General features: G+C 44.6%; 1 protein-coding gene across 7 annotated transcripts in view; it reads right to left on the reverse strand.

Moving 5' to 3' along the window:
- The window catches only part of JMJD6 (jumonji domain containing 6, arginine demethylase and lysine hydroxylase), a 103,487-nt gene that overhangs the window by 8,625 nt on the left and 80,431 nt on the right, over positions 1–14,431 (reverse strand). For 5 of the 7 annotated variants that reach the window (XR_014164887.1, XR_014164888.1, XM_081897863.1 and 2 more), the window contains one exon: positions 11,994–12,090. Coding sequence is in view for 4 of the 7 variants with exons in the window: in XM_081897863.1 (XP_081753989.1) it covers positions 11,994–12,090 (97 nt within the window). In the remaining 3 variants the exon portion in view is untranslated. Of the gene's footprint in view, positions 1–6,861; positions 6,943–11,993; positions 12,091–14,431 lie in introns of those variants that run through there. The other 2 variants (XM_081897865.1, XR_014164889.1) reach the window with 2 other exon arrangements.

The following is a 14,431-nucleotide window of genomic DNA, read 5'->3' on the forward strand; positions in this document are numbered from 1 at the left end:
GAGCTTGCAATGGAGGGAATTACTGCAGTGCATAGCTTTAACCAATCTCATTTCTGCCGGCAACCCTTTCCTAAAAATATGCACATCCCAGCATCATTTCCTTATCCCCCCACCCAACCGCATACATTTTTCATAAAAATCAAAGACTGACTCGGTTCATAAATATTTTGAGAGCATGTGCTTGCTAAGGTTTGCTGTTGAGGCACTATGGGTACTGGTAACCATTTATCATAGACAGCAGTGGACAAGAGGTATACTCACCCATGTCTTATATATCAGACAAAATGAGTTTACACACAATTGTCCAGTATAAAAAGATACAGGCTATAATCTTCTTTATGCTGGAAATAACATTTTAATAATTTACAAAGGGCAGCATAGTTCAGTCACACTCAGTTGTTTATTGTTCCCCTTTTATAGAATGAATAAAAGAAAAAGAAGCAAAGTGTATGAATCCAATATCATTTATACTGCTGTTGACTTACTGAAGTTAATGAGGCTAAAGCAATGGAAATGATCGTGAAATAGCTCCACTAGGTTGCAGTCAACATGATTAAAGAACTGGTGTGCCTGCCCTTAAACCACTTTTACCTCATTTGGGTCAAAGGAGCTTAATGGCTTAGGAAACAGGCAGACAGCATTTGAATGCCATTACACTCTTCAGAAATGGTCTTTTTCCCAAAGTAGACTTAATGGCCTCGGTGTGTTATGTCAAGTATTTTTGAGCAGTTGGACCACACAGCAGTACTCTTGATGCCATATACATTTATATAAGGCATTTTATTTTGTTTATTTTGTTTTGTTGGAAGCTGCCCAGAGTGGCTGGGGAAACCCAGCCAGATGGGCAGGGTATAAATAATAAATTATTATTCTTATTACTTGTCGTTTCAACTGAAACAGTTCATCCCAATCTTAAGAGAAACATTAATGTCAGCATCAGATGGCTTGGCAATATAAGCAGCATCATGCAAAAGAGAGTTCCACATGCTTTCCGATTCCAGCTTTGTGGACAGTCACTGACTTTAGTGTTTTAGGGAAACAAAATGGCATTCAGTTGTTCTATGAAATTCTTGATGCATCTTCTCCATGCATAGGGAAAGGAGGGTACCTACATACCACACTTTTAGGAATGCAGAAAACAATCTTATTTTGACCATGATCACCCCAAAATGCTCATTTCTGGACAATTCACTAACAGCCCAATCTACCCATTCAAGCCAATATACCGTATTTTTCGCCCTATAAGACGCACTTTTTCCCCTCCAAAAATGAAGGGGAAATGTGTGTGCATCTTATCGGGCGAATGCAGGCTCCTTGGCTTCAGCGATAGCAACGCGAAGCCTCCAAAGCCTGCGCTCTGGAGGCTTCGCATTGCTTCCGCTGAAGCCAGGAGAGTCTGCTCTTTGAGGCTGGCGGTGGGGAAAGCAGCGCCTATGGGCCGGTGCGTCCTATAGGGCGAAAAATACGGTACTTAGATTTTACTACAAACATCAGGAACTGCATTAGCTAATGTTTCGCTATGCAAGCAATTCATCTGATGTAATGTTAGCTAACTTTGCATGGCATAGATCCAAAATATTGTACAAGTAGGGAGAGGAATATGAGATCATAGTCCCTTGATGGCTCCCAGTTCTCCCATTCAGTATTTTTCTGCAGCTTCCTAATCCATTCATCCCCTTCCCTATCGCTTGTTGACACAGCAAAACACTCATAAGTTAGCAGATGGGGAATGACATCAACTGCCTGGAAAAGGATCAGTACAACACAAAAGATATGAGAAGGAAATTTTGTGAAGGATTGCCAGGTGGGGCACAGATAAAGAACAAAAAGATCTGGGGAGAACTAGAAGCTGAGCAAAAATGGAAAATTTCAAAAGCTCAAAGCAACATTCCCACTGCCCCTCTGTTTTCTCTATGCCTTCCTAACACGTTCAGAAAGAAGAGAAATTTTGGCCCACTAGCTAATAAATACCATGAGATGTATTCCAATTAAATTATACTCAGAGGAGATCCATTGAAATTGAAGCACCTACGTTAATTTCAGTGTGTGTACTCTCATGATTTCCCCTTATATGAATGGTTTTATTTGAAAATATGCATGCAGGTTAATTATAGTTTCTAGAGAAATAGCTATGCTGACTGCAGTAAGCCCCCACCGCCTTGGGTCTCAAGATTCCTGCTTCTTCTTCCCCACCGGTGAGTGCTCTTACCGTGCTGCAAAAGATGAAAAGCAAAAAAAGGAACAGAAACTTACCAGCCTCTCTTATCCCAAAGAAGCACCATGCTGGACAGGAAAGCAAAGCTGCTGATCAAGGAGTGGGAGGAGAAGGACAAGGCAAGCAGCGAAAGGGCAAATGACAACAGGAAGAGAAGGTATTTACCATCCCAAGGCTACACACACAAGGAATCAGCAAGCAGATATCACAGGAGGAGCAAGCAGAGGAGGGAAGCATGCACTGGGGAGCAGGATTGGCAGAGGCCAAAAGGGCACCTGCTCCAATGTATTCCCTACCCCTCGGAAGGCCTAGCTGTGTTTGTGGAAGGGGGAGTTGGCAAAAGCGCCTTAGCTGCTTTGATTGATTCTCTGCAATCGCTTCTTTCTTTGGGCATATTCGGAGGAGCTGTCTTATGATGACGTGTTTGTGCAGTCTGAAGTGATGCTTTGTGACTAGAAAGACAAACTTGTATGTTGTCCTTAAAAACAGGACACAAGCAGACCCCAAATGGGAAATTCTTGCCCTGCCCTGTGGGATTTCACCAAGAAGTTGTGGTGCACTAACATTTAGATCCAAAGTTGAGAGTTCTTCCTGTTGTATGAATTGTGAGTTTCAGAGTGTTGTGCACAAATCTACTGCAAGCTTTGGCCACTGTATCTTAAATGAAGGGCAGGTCAAGCAGGAGGGCTGCATCCCCTCCATTCTCCTCTTCTTCACTTGGAGTTAAACTACGGCAAGCACACAGCTGTTGGTGATAGTAAACACAGCCACCATGCATCTAACTCCCCACTGCCCACTGCCATAATGTCTAGTAGAACGTATACTGGCTGCAATCTGCAATGCCAAAATCACATTCATTCTCCAAGCTGCATAATTGGGAGGTAGGAAAACATGAGATCATGATGTCACAACACAAGATACGTTCTACTACACATTAGAGAAAGAGAAGTGGAGCTAGATGCAGAGCTGCTGTTTTCATTGGCAGCTGCACGTTTCCCATGATGTCTAAGTCTGGCCATCAGAAAACTGCTTTGGGGTTGTCTGTACCTGGAAACAACAGCACCTGATGCTATCAAATGGTGGTTACATCAGAATGGCACTTTGTTGATATTTCCCAGGAGGGGTGACATTCAGAAAGCATCCTGACCTTTATTGCTCTTTCAAAACTCACGGGACACTTGAATGTTGTCCTTTGCCTCTGGCTGACCCTAAAACTGTGTCAAGAATGTGCACACAGACATTCACCTCAAAATGGAAATTTCACAGGGGCCATCTGCAGACCTTCTTGTTCTTAGGCTTAGGCTCATACCCCCCTTCTCTGTTTCTCTCATCTATGGAATGACAAAAAGATATTGTGGGTTGTATCAGCCCAGATCCTGCCCAGAGCAGACCTGCTGAAATTAGTGGAACTTAGTAAGTTATGGTCATTAATTTCAACAAGTCTGCTCTGGTGACCAAGAAAACCTGTGTTTCTAGACCCTTGCTTAACTACACTGAACAAGTTATGTTGGTTTATACCTTGTTAACTGCCTAGGCTTCCTCAAAGAATGCTTGGAATTGTAGTATGGAGACATGGTGAGGAGAATTCTATGAAAGGTCCCCACCACATCTACTATCACCACCACCCTCAAGCTACAATGCCAAGGTTTCCCTGGGAAGAGGGACTGGTTGAGAAACCAGTTCTAATCTGGTGTGGATATGCCGCTATAATACAAAACAGGAGAAGGGGTTTTGCAGAGAGGCTTCCCAAGATCTACAGAGGGCGCCCCAACACCAGGAATCTCACATTGTCTTCCCGAGGAAACAGTAAAAATGAAGACTGGAAAGGACCGAATCCAGAATCATATCCTGCTTTGAATTGTTGCACCCTTCAGGATTAAATCCTAATATGACCAGAGATCCATAAAGTATAATTCACAAATCACTTGCTGAGGCAGTTTCTAAAATGCATCCTTTAGACTTCCTGATAGGCAGGTGGAAGTGCATAAGAGGAGGAAAGGTAATGCTTCATATGTAAATATAGAATGTGGAACCCATTTGAAATCATGAGCATTTCCAGGCTGGTTTGTTCCCTTGACGCCAAAGGGGCTACTAACTAAGTGGAAGTGCAAGTTTGCCACTTGAAGCGGCTTCTGGACTGTAGGTTTTGGCCACAATCCAGAACCTAGTCACTTACTGCAGGGCATCTTCATAGATTTTCACTGGGGTATCTGCAACACTGAGAAGGCTGGCATCAAGGGCGCTTGCTGAAGCCCATGCCCCAGCAGGAGGCTTGCTTGCTTCCAATCCCTGGCTGCTGCCTCTTCTTGCTGCCTGTTCACCTGCCTTCTTGGAGTGAGCAATGCCTTGCACTCATTCTCTTGGGCAGGGTTGCCTGTTGGGCCTCAAAGGAAAGGCACACTGTGGCAACAATGGCAAGGGAGAAAGGGATGGGTGCGCTTAGGGAAGGGAGCCCAAGGAGAGCATCTTGCCCCCAAGGGGCCCTTGGATTGGCACTGGACACCGATGCGGATCCTCAGCTACCAAGACAAGTTATGAAATGGAGCTAATCCAAGAGGACAAAAAGTATTGAGGAGCCAGGCAGGCAGAGCCTATGCAGTGCAGCTGGATTCCTTGCAGACCTCTATTTTTTGCTTCTTCTGTAATCCTACTATTTGGCTTGTCACTGCTCTTAACTCCTGCTGGATCCTATGTCATAGCTTGCCCTTCATCTTCGGTTCTTACTCTCTGCTCCTGGGGCTGTATCTTTCCCTGTTTGCGCTGCAATCTTGGAAGCTTTAACCTTGCCTTGATGTCCTGGCTGACTTAACCTTGGCATGATCATAATCCATAGTCTTCAAGCTTTGCTGTTCCTGCCTATTTCCTTGGCCTCTGACTTGAACGAGTTCCAAACGCAGCCCTTACATGTGAAGTGTTGAATTTTCCAGTTGTGCTTTAATGATTTAAGTTGTTTGCAATCAGAAAGCTGACATGACCAGGACACCCCTTGAATTTCCTCCCTGTTGCCAGATTTTGAATTGGCCCAGATAGTTGCCCCTTGAACAGCAGTTTTATGTGGAGCAATTAGCAGTGGATAATGATTAGCTCCATGACATGAAAAGCTTCACTTGCTGATGTCAAACCTACGTTAAAGGCAGAGAAGCAAGCCAGAGCTGCTGTAGCTGAGTGGCTAGGTTCAGGTCTCATTTCTACCATAGACTCAAAAGGCAAACCATTCTCTCATCTCCACTCTGCATCTCAAGAATACTATTGATCTTCCTTACTGGGCTGTTTCAAGGATTGTTGAGATAATGCATGTTTCTGAACACTTGGGAAGTACTGTATGAATGCTAAACAATAATGATTTTCAGAAAAGCTTGTTCTTCAGTATGAGAATTTCTGGAGCTGTTGGGCAAATGGTCCCTTTAAAAACTACCCTCTTATTTTCATAACTGCACAGCAAGCTAAGCCCTATATGTAGTTGTTGCGTAGTGTCTACATAAGGCAGCTGTCCCCAACATGGTCCTATGATCCCTGACCACTGGCTTTGCTGATTCAGGCTGATGGGAGTTGTAGTCCAAAACACCTAGAGGGCACCAAGTTGGGGAAGGCTGGTTTAAGCCAAAATTGCAAGCATTAGATTGTAAACAACACAGCAAAACTGTGGTAAAGGATATTAAAAGGATATTAATGGACTGGGGTCAGTGTGTCCTATAATGCAAACACCTTCCAATATTTAAAACCCAGGGCCCAATCCAGTAAGCACCATAAAACCCCACTGATGTCAGTGGGAGAGATTTCAGCATGTGCGTAGCTTTGGGGGTGCTACGGTAGTTAAAGAGCACAAGTTCTGGACTAGAAAATGGCCTTAGGCAAACGACTGTATCTCAGCCCCTAACTGATACAGATGCACCTCAGAAGTCAAACGGAATCCATTCTGGAAGTCTGTTTGACTTCCAAAATGTTGGGAAACCAAGGCCAATCGGAAGCCGCGCAAACCGCGTCAGATGTTCGGGTTCCAAAGAATGTTCACAAACCGGAACACTGACTTCAGGGTTTGCGGTGTTCGGGAGCCAAAACGTTTGACTTGCAAGACATTTGACTTCCGAGGTACGACTGTAATATCATTCTGCTGCATGCCTTTCATTTTGGGTGGACAGTTCCTTTGGGCAGAAAAGACGCCAATATTACTACAAACAGAAACTCAACCTGAATGGAAAGAAGTTCTGTCCAGCCTATAGCAATTTGACGTAAATGTTCATTTTCAAATTTGGGAGGCAACTTTGCTGGACTCTGGTGAAGTCAGAATGTGGATTCGGAGATCTGACAGAAGAATTCTACGTGGAACCCCTGCAGCCCGCTCTTGTTATTTTTAATTCTGGCTGCTGCCTAGGAGGAACAACTCGCAGAATGGAAAATAAAGGCCAGTGAATGTGCCATTAGGGAAAAGCCGGTGTATCCTGTTCCACCATATTGATTTGTGGTGCTCATGGTAAATGAAATGGGGCACAGAGGGGAAGGAGACTAATTCATTAGTTATGAGGAGGGAGGGGGGAAGTGGAAGGTGCGGGGACGGGGGGGGGGGAACATGGTCAACTTTAGTTTCAGATCACATTAGCAGAGGTTATAGGTGGTACCACTAATTCTAAGAAGCATCGTCTCCTTACCAAAAAGATTTGTAAGAATGTTTGTGGCCGAGGACCTAAGGTACTTGCTACAGGGATGTGAGGTCAGAGGTCAGCTCAATCCTGTAATATAAACGCAGCAAACCTGGGTCACATCAACATGGCAGCACTGTCAGGCAGTCCCTGACTGGGGTGGGGCTGAGGGGTAAGGCAGTTGTGTTTGCACGCAAGGGATTTGGGGGTGGGGGGGGGAAGGACTGGCTGGCATGGCTTCCCTCATCTGATTCAGTGCATCTCCTTACCTGAGGGCAGCCCTGCCCCAACAAACCAGCTAGAAAGAAGGATTGTTTGAAGAAGCCTGAAATGAGAAATTGCTGATGCCACAGCCAGCACTCAGAGGTGGGGCAAGGACGGGGGAAGAAGAAAAGAAACAAAACCAGAGCTTGGGGAAAACAAAAAACACAGACACACAAAAATATGGCACATTGACAAGAAACAGAGAATCCGTTAGAAGAAATGCGACAATCTGCCAACGCCAATTAGTGCAGGAGGCTGGAGAGGGGTTTGCGAAGGGCTCTGCACAGAGGCAGCAAGCATCAAGGATCCCAGCCCAGGTGAATTCTGGAACGGAAATGCATGGCACAGGAGAAAATGCTGTCAGCCAGGAAGCAAACCACCGCTTGTAACACCGACATTGCAATCCAGGACAGGGAGAGGTGTCAGAGCACATGCTCAGCCCTTATGAAAAAGTTGTCCCGTAGAACTGCTTGCCTTCCTGTTAAATGGAAGGTCGGAGGAACAGTCACTGAACCACCTCCATGACGGAGGCAAGAGAATCTCACCTGGTTGTTCTTACATCAGTCCTCGTGCATTTTTGGTTAAATTAGCACCTGCAGGGATGGGGAGATTATGGCCCTCCAGAGGTTGTCGGACTCACCAGCCCCAGACAGCAGGACCAGCGATGACTGGGGTTGGGGATCCAACAGGACTGGAAGGGCCATAGGGTTCTCTATCCTTGATCTACCCAATGAATGACTGTGGTCTTTAAAGCAGACCTGCACATCATACAGGCTCTGGATCATATGTGGTCCCACTTCACAGAGGATGGTCCTCTGTTTGAAGGTGGCTGTCTGGTCCAAATCTGGTTTAAAGGTAAAGAACCAAAACAAGGGAGTGCAGTAACTTTGAAGTTGCCCATCAAGGGCCATCCCAGACTCTGGTGAGAAGTATTGTATTTCTATTTAAATTATTTCTCTATCTATCTCTCCCCAGCAAAATGTCAGTCAGCAATGCAAGGTCAATAGAGCAATGGGATTACAAAGTCAGTAGAGCAATACATTAGCCACCTGGAGCCTCTTTTACCTGCTGATGCATCATTGAAAAGCTAGCTTAACAGTTGAATCTTTCATTTTGGTATTAATGGAAGAGGTAGAGAAAGCCTGGTATGAATGAGAGCCTAACAGGTACTTGAATTATTACCAACAGAGGAAGGAAAGGACATTATGTTCCTACATGTAAGCACAGGAAGTTTGATTCCCTGGAAATGTGCAAGTCTACATTTTGTCTGTTAAAGATATGCATGAGGACAGAGGTGCCTCTGACTTGCACTTTCTGTATTTCTGCATGTCATGAGTACAAAAATGCAAGCTGCTCTGAGCGCTGAGACTTACAGTGGAAGGGCAGGGTATAAATAGTTCTATTAAATAAATAAATGAAAGACTGCTCCAGAACGGCTTAAATAATTTCTTCCCCCCAAAAATATGTTTAGGACTGAGGCAGAAGATAACCTTACAGCAAAGCTTGCATCAAAATGAGTTGGGACTTCTCAAGGATGGATCGCAGCTATTGGAGACCACAAGTTTGATTCTTTTGTGGCTTGATTTTAACTTAACTGCCCAGATTACATAAAGATCTTCTTTCCAAAGAAACTCATTTCTAACTACATCCAGCTAAAAGCATCAAACTGCACCAATGAATAGAGGCTTCTCTGAAGGACATTTGATATAGAAGACCATTTCTAAGAGCAGGACAACTCCAGGGCCTTTCTGTACCCACAGTAGTATGTATGAATGTAACAGGTAGCACTCCTATAGCACCCTACCCAGCTAATGGGTACATTCAATGCTACTTCACTGAGGGCTGTAAAGAATTGTCTTCTTCCAGCGATATGCCTGATGAGCATGAAATGTTGCTGTTCTTCTTACCAAAAGAAGCTAGATATTTGTGCCTGGTGCACACATTTTGAAAGCTTTAAATTCATATTCAGTTCCCTTGAACATTTGGCTTCCTGACCCGATTACTCACCTGGCATGAACTACTAGACGATATAGCTCTCGTCTGTTATGAATTGATTAATAAAGGTAAAGGTAAAGGACCCTGAAAGTTAAAGTCCAGTCGCAGACAACTCTGGGGTTGGGGCGCTCATCTCGCTTTACAGGCTGAGGGAGCCGGCGTTTGTCCGCAGACAGTTTTTCCAGGTCATGTGGCCAGCATAACTGAGCCTCTTCTGGCAAAACCAGAGCAACGCATGGAAACACCATTTACCTTCCCGCCAGAGCGGTACCTATTTATCTACTTGCACTTTTTGGCGTGCTTTCGAACTGCTAGGTTGGCATGAGCTGGGACCGAGCAACGGGAGCTCACCCCATTGTGGGGATTCAAACCGCTGACCTTCTGATTGGCAAGCCCAAGAGGCTCAGTGGTTTAGACCACAGCGCCACCTGCGTCCCTTTATGAATTGAATTGATACATATGAATTGATATGTAGGCCAAATATAGGCACCTTGCTGCGCTAACTAGCATTGCATGAAAAGCTGTGCATGCTGAAATTCCTTCTACATAAAGGAGCCCTGTCCTGTTGCATTTGGTCACCCTATGTGGTGGTCGCAATCTACAGCAGAAGCAAGCAGAAGCACTTCTACTGGAGTGACTTGTGTTCAGCTGGAATCAGCAGCTCCAATTAGCCTATATGCAGTGATTTCCTCACAAGTGGATTTCCACTGGAGAAAGCAGATCTGGATTGTTTAAGCTGCAACCCTATACACACTTACCCGGGATTAAGCTCAGCTGAAAACAATGAGATCTGCTTCTGAGTAAACATGTCTAGGATTGCAGGTTAACATCTTTACAAACATAAATTTCAGTTCCAGAACTGGCTTCCTTTCTCATCACAATGTCCTTTGCAGACCCTTGTGGAACCATAAGAGAATTCTGAACTGAGCTCCAACTGAAGAAGCAGGGTGTCATTCTGCTATTTTAAATAATAGCAGTCTATAGTCCCTGTTTTTATTGGAACTAAGTGTGACTGCAGAGCAAAGTAAGTGCTCAAAAACAATGAATTATTATCTGTATGTGTGTTTGAGTATGTATATAAAGACAGGTCCAGGATTTATGGAATTGCCAATTAAATATTTAGGCTTGCGAGCATGCGACCCATTCCTAGTCAGACTTCAGGTCTTCATTAGTAAGCTCGTTTTTACACAGCTCTGACCAAACAGACACAAAAAGGGAGGAGAAGGCAAAGCAAACTTTGCTGACCACATCATAAAGCAACAACATGAGAGGGAATCGCTAAGCCATTAGCACAAGAAGGAAAGCTTTATAATTTTTTTTTGCTATATTCCATTATTTTCTTACTTATTTTATTTAGGTTAAAACTGCCTTTTTATTTTTATTTTAACAAGAAAGGCAGTGTCCCAAGAACTCTCTGGCACAGGTGTGAGGAACCCTTGCCCCCCCCCAATGTTGCTGAACCCCAACTCCCATCAGCCCCAGCAAGTATGGCCAATGGCCAGGGATGATGAGAGATGTAGTTCAGCAGCATCTGGAGAGCTAAAGGTTCTTCTCCACCACCTGCTTTGGCATGTAAAACATAATAATGATGCTGGTGATGCCATCTCCCAACTGGACCTAGGCAGCTGTTCCTGTATAGCTGCAATCCTAAATGCACATACAAGAGAGTAAGCTCTACTATAGTCAGTGGAGCACACTTCTGAGTGAATGTGCTTAGGCTCATGCTGGACATCTTCCAGCACTAGGGTTGAGTGAAGTATTCAGCTAAGACCCGTTTTGGCACTTGATTTTATGATCTTCAGTACTGGGGGGAACTTACATTTTTTGTGGGGGTGGCAGATACCTCATATCTAGCTTACCATGCTAGATATGAGGTGGCAGAAGGTATCAAGTGGTGGCAGACCTGTAATGAGCAGCGGCAGCTCAGCCTTCCTGAATGGGAACTGTTATGTATTGAAATTCTCACCCTGGCCACCAGGGGTATTGTGTATATAGTTTTCACTCAGGTCCATGTCAGTTAATTTAGGCGGGAAACCCTGGGGTGGTGTTGTTACATTGTTGACAGCCGGCTGCCTATAAAAGCAGGCCGGCTGAGCTGTTCAGTTCAGTTCAGTTCAGTTCCAGCTTACTATAAAGAACCACTTGGAGAAATCTCTGTGTCGTCTGCTTTGTCAACCCACTACTTAATAGGAACAATGCTATATTTTGATGCAGTACAGCCTTTGGGCTACAACTTCTACCAACCCCACTGATGCAGCTGCTGGTGGGAGTTGCCCAAACATCTGGAGGGCACCAGGTTGTGGAAGGCTGGTGAAGCACCATTCCCAGGGGTATTAGTGGAAATACTGTATGTATAGTTAATCCCACTGGCCATCTGCTCCCTGGTTGACAAGAGGTCTTACTGGGCAGAATGAGAAAGTAATGGAAGGCCAGAAATGGCGTCTATTTACATGTTCCCTACCATACTGGGTGGCTAAACTAAAAGAACTAAAAAGAAAATAAATCCTGTTTGGAAAGTGATTTAAACTGAACTTGTCTGAGTCTGAGGGCAACCACAACAGGATGCCCACAGTATATCTTGTTCCTCTGAGAAATGCTGGCTATTCATTGCTTGGACGACCTCGAGATCCCTCCTTGAAATAGGAGGCTAGAGCTGCCAGCAGAGCTGTTTCCAAGGAAGTGGGAAGCATCTCTCAAAATGGGAATACCACATAGCCATTAGCCGGTCTTTAATTCCCAGGGAAGCAGCAGGTGCAAACAGACCCGAATATCTTAGTCTTTTGAGCAGCAGCCAAATAATTCCGAGTTACAACTTGTAACCAGAAGAAGATGCGTTCCAATCCCTGGCTGATCTGCTGAATTTAAAAGGGTGCTCAGCTTACCTTTGTTCTTCTTCAAGTTCTTCTTTGGTCATCATGGTTTTATACTGGTTTCCTCTCAGTTTTCCAGGACTATATTTAAAGGAGAACTGTTCATCTGCTACAGAAGAAAGAGAGAGAGAAAGTCAGAACAAAGAAAGAGCTAGGTCCACAATTTTATGCTGACATAGGAGGAAAGACTACATAACAGTGAGGCTTATTCCCAAGCAAAACGCAAAAGATCAAGCTATTGTTCTCTGAAGAATATTCCTTTCTCCTTGAATTAAGGGTTCACTTCCATATTAGGAAGAAGCAAATGCTATTTTGATTACCCTACGTTATTCTGATTTTGCCTTCCTTCCAGCCAGAGATTTATCTGTTTCCCTTGTGAGCTGTTTAATGCTTTAGTTTTGCATGCAATCTATAATCACACAGAAAGAAAACCGAGCTGGGCCAAAAATGCTCATCACACAGAAATCTAGTTGCATCTTTGAAAATAATTCCACTTCAGATTTTTCAATTCTGAAATGTGAAAATCAGAAGAAACATTTTTTTAAAAAATTAAAGGTGCGAGCTGGTCATATCTAGCCATCTCTTATAGGTGCAAGAAATGTTTTCTATGCATATTTCAGAGAATGGCAGATAAGTTGTCATGAGTAGATCACAAGGCAATCGCTTTATTCTCACTTTTATCACCATTCCCTAACCTCCCCCTACGGTCACATCTCTGTGTGTTGTTCTGCCCGGTGTCTCCTCACACAGTGCGGCTCTAGCATGTCAAATTCTGTGTTGAATTGTGTACCCATTAAGCATGTTGCCTATATGACTCAAACGTGTGCGCACAACCCAAGATATTATGGGGCAGCGGTTTTCTTTGTTACCACGTGATGGTGATTTTATTTATTTGCCACCCATTTGACTGGGCTGCCCCAGCCATTCTGGGTGGCTCCCAAGAAAATACTGAAAACACAAGAGGATTCCTAAGTCGTAGATTGGGTCTGCTGCCTTTCTTTACAGCACTGAATGATGCTTTATTTCTCTGGAATCCTGTAGACGTAATTAAAGCTATAACTAGTAGGCAAAGACACGACGTTTATCTATTCAAAGCAGGTTTTTGGTAGAGCTCTTTGTTTATGTTTGAAACCGCAGTTCTGGGTTATCTTCCTACAACAGCCCCAGTAAATGATAGGCCTGGAAGTCAATTAAAGGCCCCACGGCAAGGGGGAGACACCTGTGCCTGTCAGCTTCTCTTCTTTTAAGCGTGCATACATAAAAGGTTGCATTTAAATACACTCTGCACCAGGCGGACGATGGAGCAATGCTGTCTCATTGTTGGGACTCTCCACTGGGGCACAGGTTGTTCTCCATGTGTGAGGAGCAGGGGAACACTGTCTATTCTTAGAGCTTTATTTCTAACTGCAGAGAGGAAGGTATTGTTGTAAAGCAGGCTATGCAGCTTTCTCGCCATTGCGAGAGGCAACTCATCAGGAGCTGAAGGACCGCTGCTTCATTTGTATATGCTAATGTCACGCCATCAGCATAATGACATGCTGTCGGCAATTTGCATCTCATTTGGAAAGAGCCAAACAGCGCTTTGCGCATCTCCGGCAATACATCTTCACGAGGAATTGTCATGCTGTTTGTATTACTGCTCCGAGCGAGCGGTGCTTGTCTTTGGCGAGGGGTCGGGAACAGATGGGGAGGAAGCGCCCCAGGGTTTCCCTCAGAGCCACCTAGGCTGCCTTGCGCCACCCCCACCCCTAATGGCTTCAGGTGATAGTATGAGCCCGACTGCCAAAGGGAAAGGCCCCGTGCAGAGCCAACCGTACGGAATTCTGATGGTGTCGGGTAATAGGGCAGGAATTAAATTTCTGCTTCAACCAATTAATCGATTCATTAGCCAATTGTGGCACCAGTTAAGAGTCACAGAGGTGGTTGCTCACCCCCGCCTCCCAAAAGTGGTAGTGCTCAAAGCTCTGCCTCAGATATAGCCAATGCAGGTGCTCTTCAGATGTTGCTGGATCACAGCTCCCATCATCCCTGACCACTGGTCATGTTGGTTGGGGCTGATGGAAGTTGGAGTCCAACATATCGAGGGAATCCTTTTAGCTACCACTTCTCTTGCTCAACCCCTATATTTAATACCCTCCATATTGCTCTATCCCCCAGTTCAAACCACCTGAGAAAACTACTTACCTCAAGGTAAGGGGGGGGAATCCATCTGCCGGACCTATATATGCAGAAGTAAAAATTCCTGGACCCTTCTATCATACACATGCTTCAGTCCCCCTCCTCTATTTGAATCGGTCACCCTCAGAAACTATAGTTTCTGGAGCAATCTGTGGACAACTAAAGTACCGTATGTACTGGGACACAAGGAGGGAAAACTGGGTGTAATGCCAACCAGCTCCATAGCATATATTTTATATTTTCTAGGACTGAGAAGAAAGAGCAGCCCACAA

This window comes from Podarcis melisellensis, assembly GCF_964234715.1.
Source record: "Podarcis melisellensis genome assembly, chromosome: 2".
NCBI lineage: Eukaryota > Metazoa > Chordata > Lepidosauria > Squamata > Lacertidae > Podarcis > Podarcis melisellensis.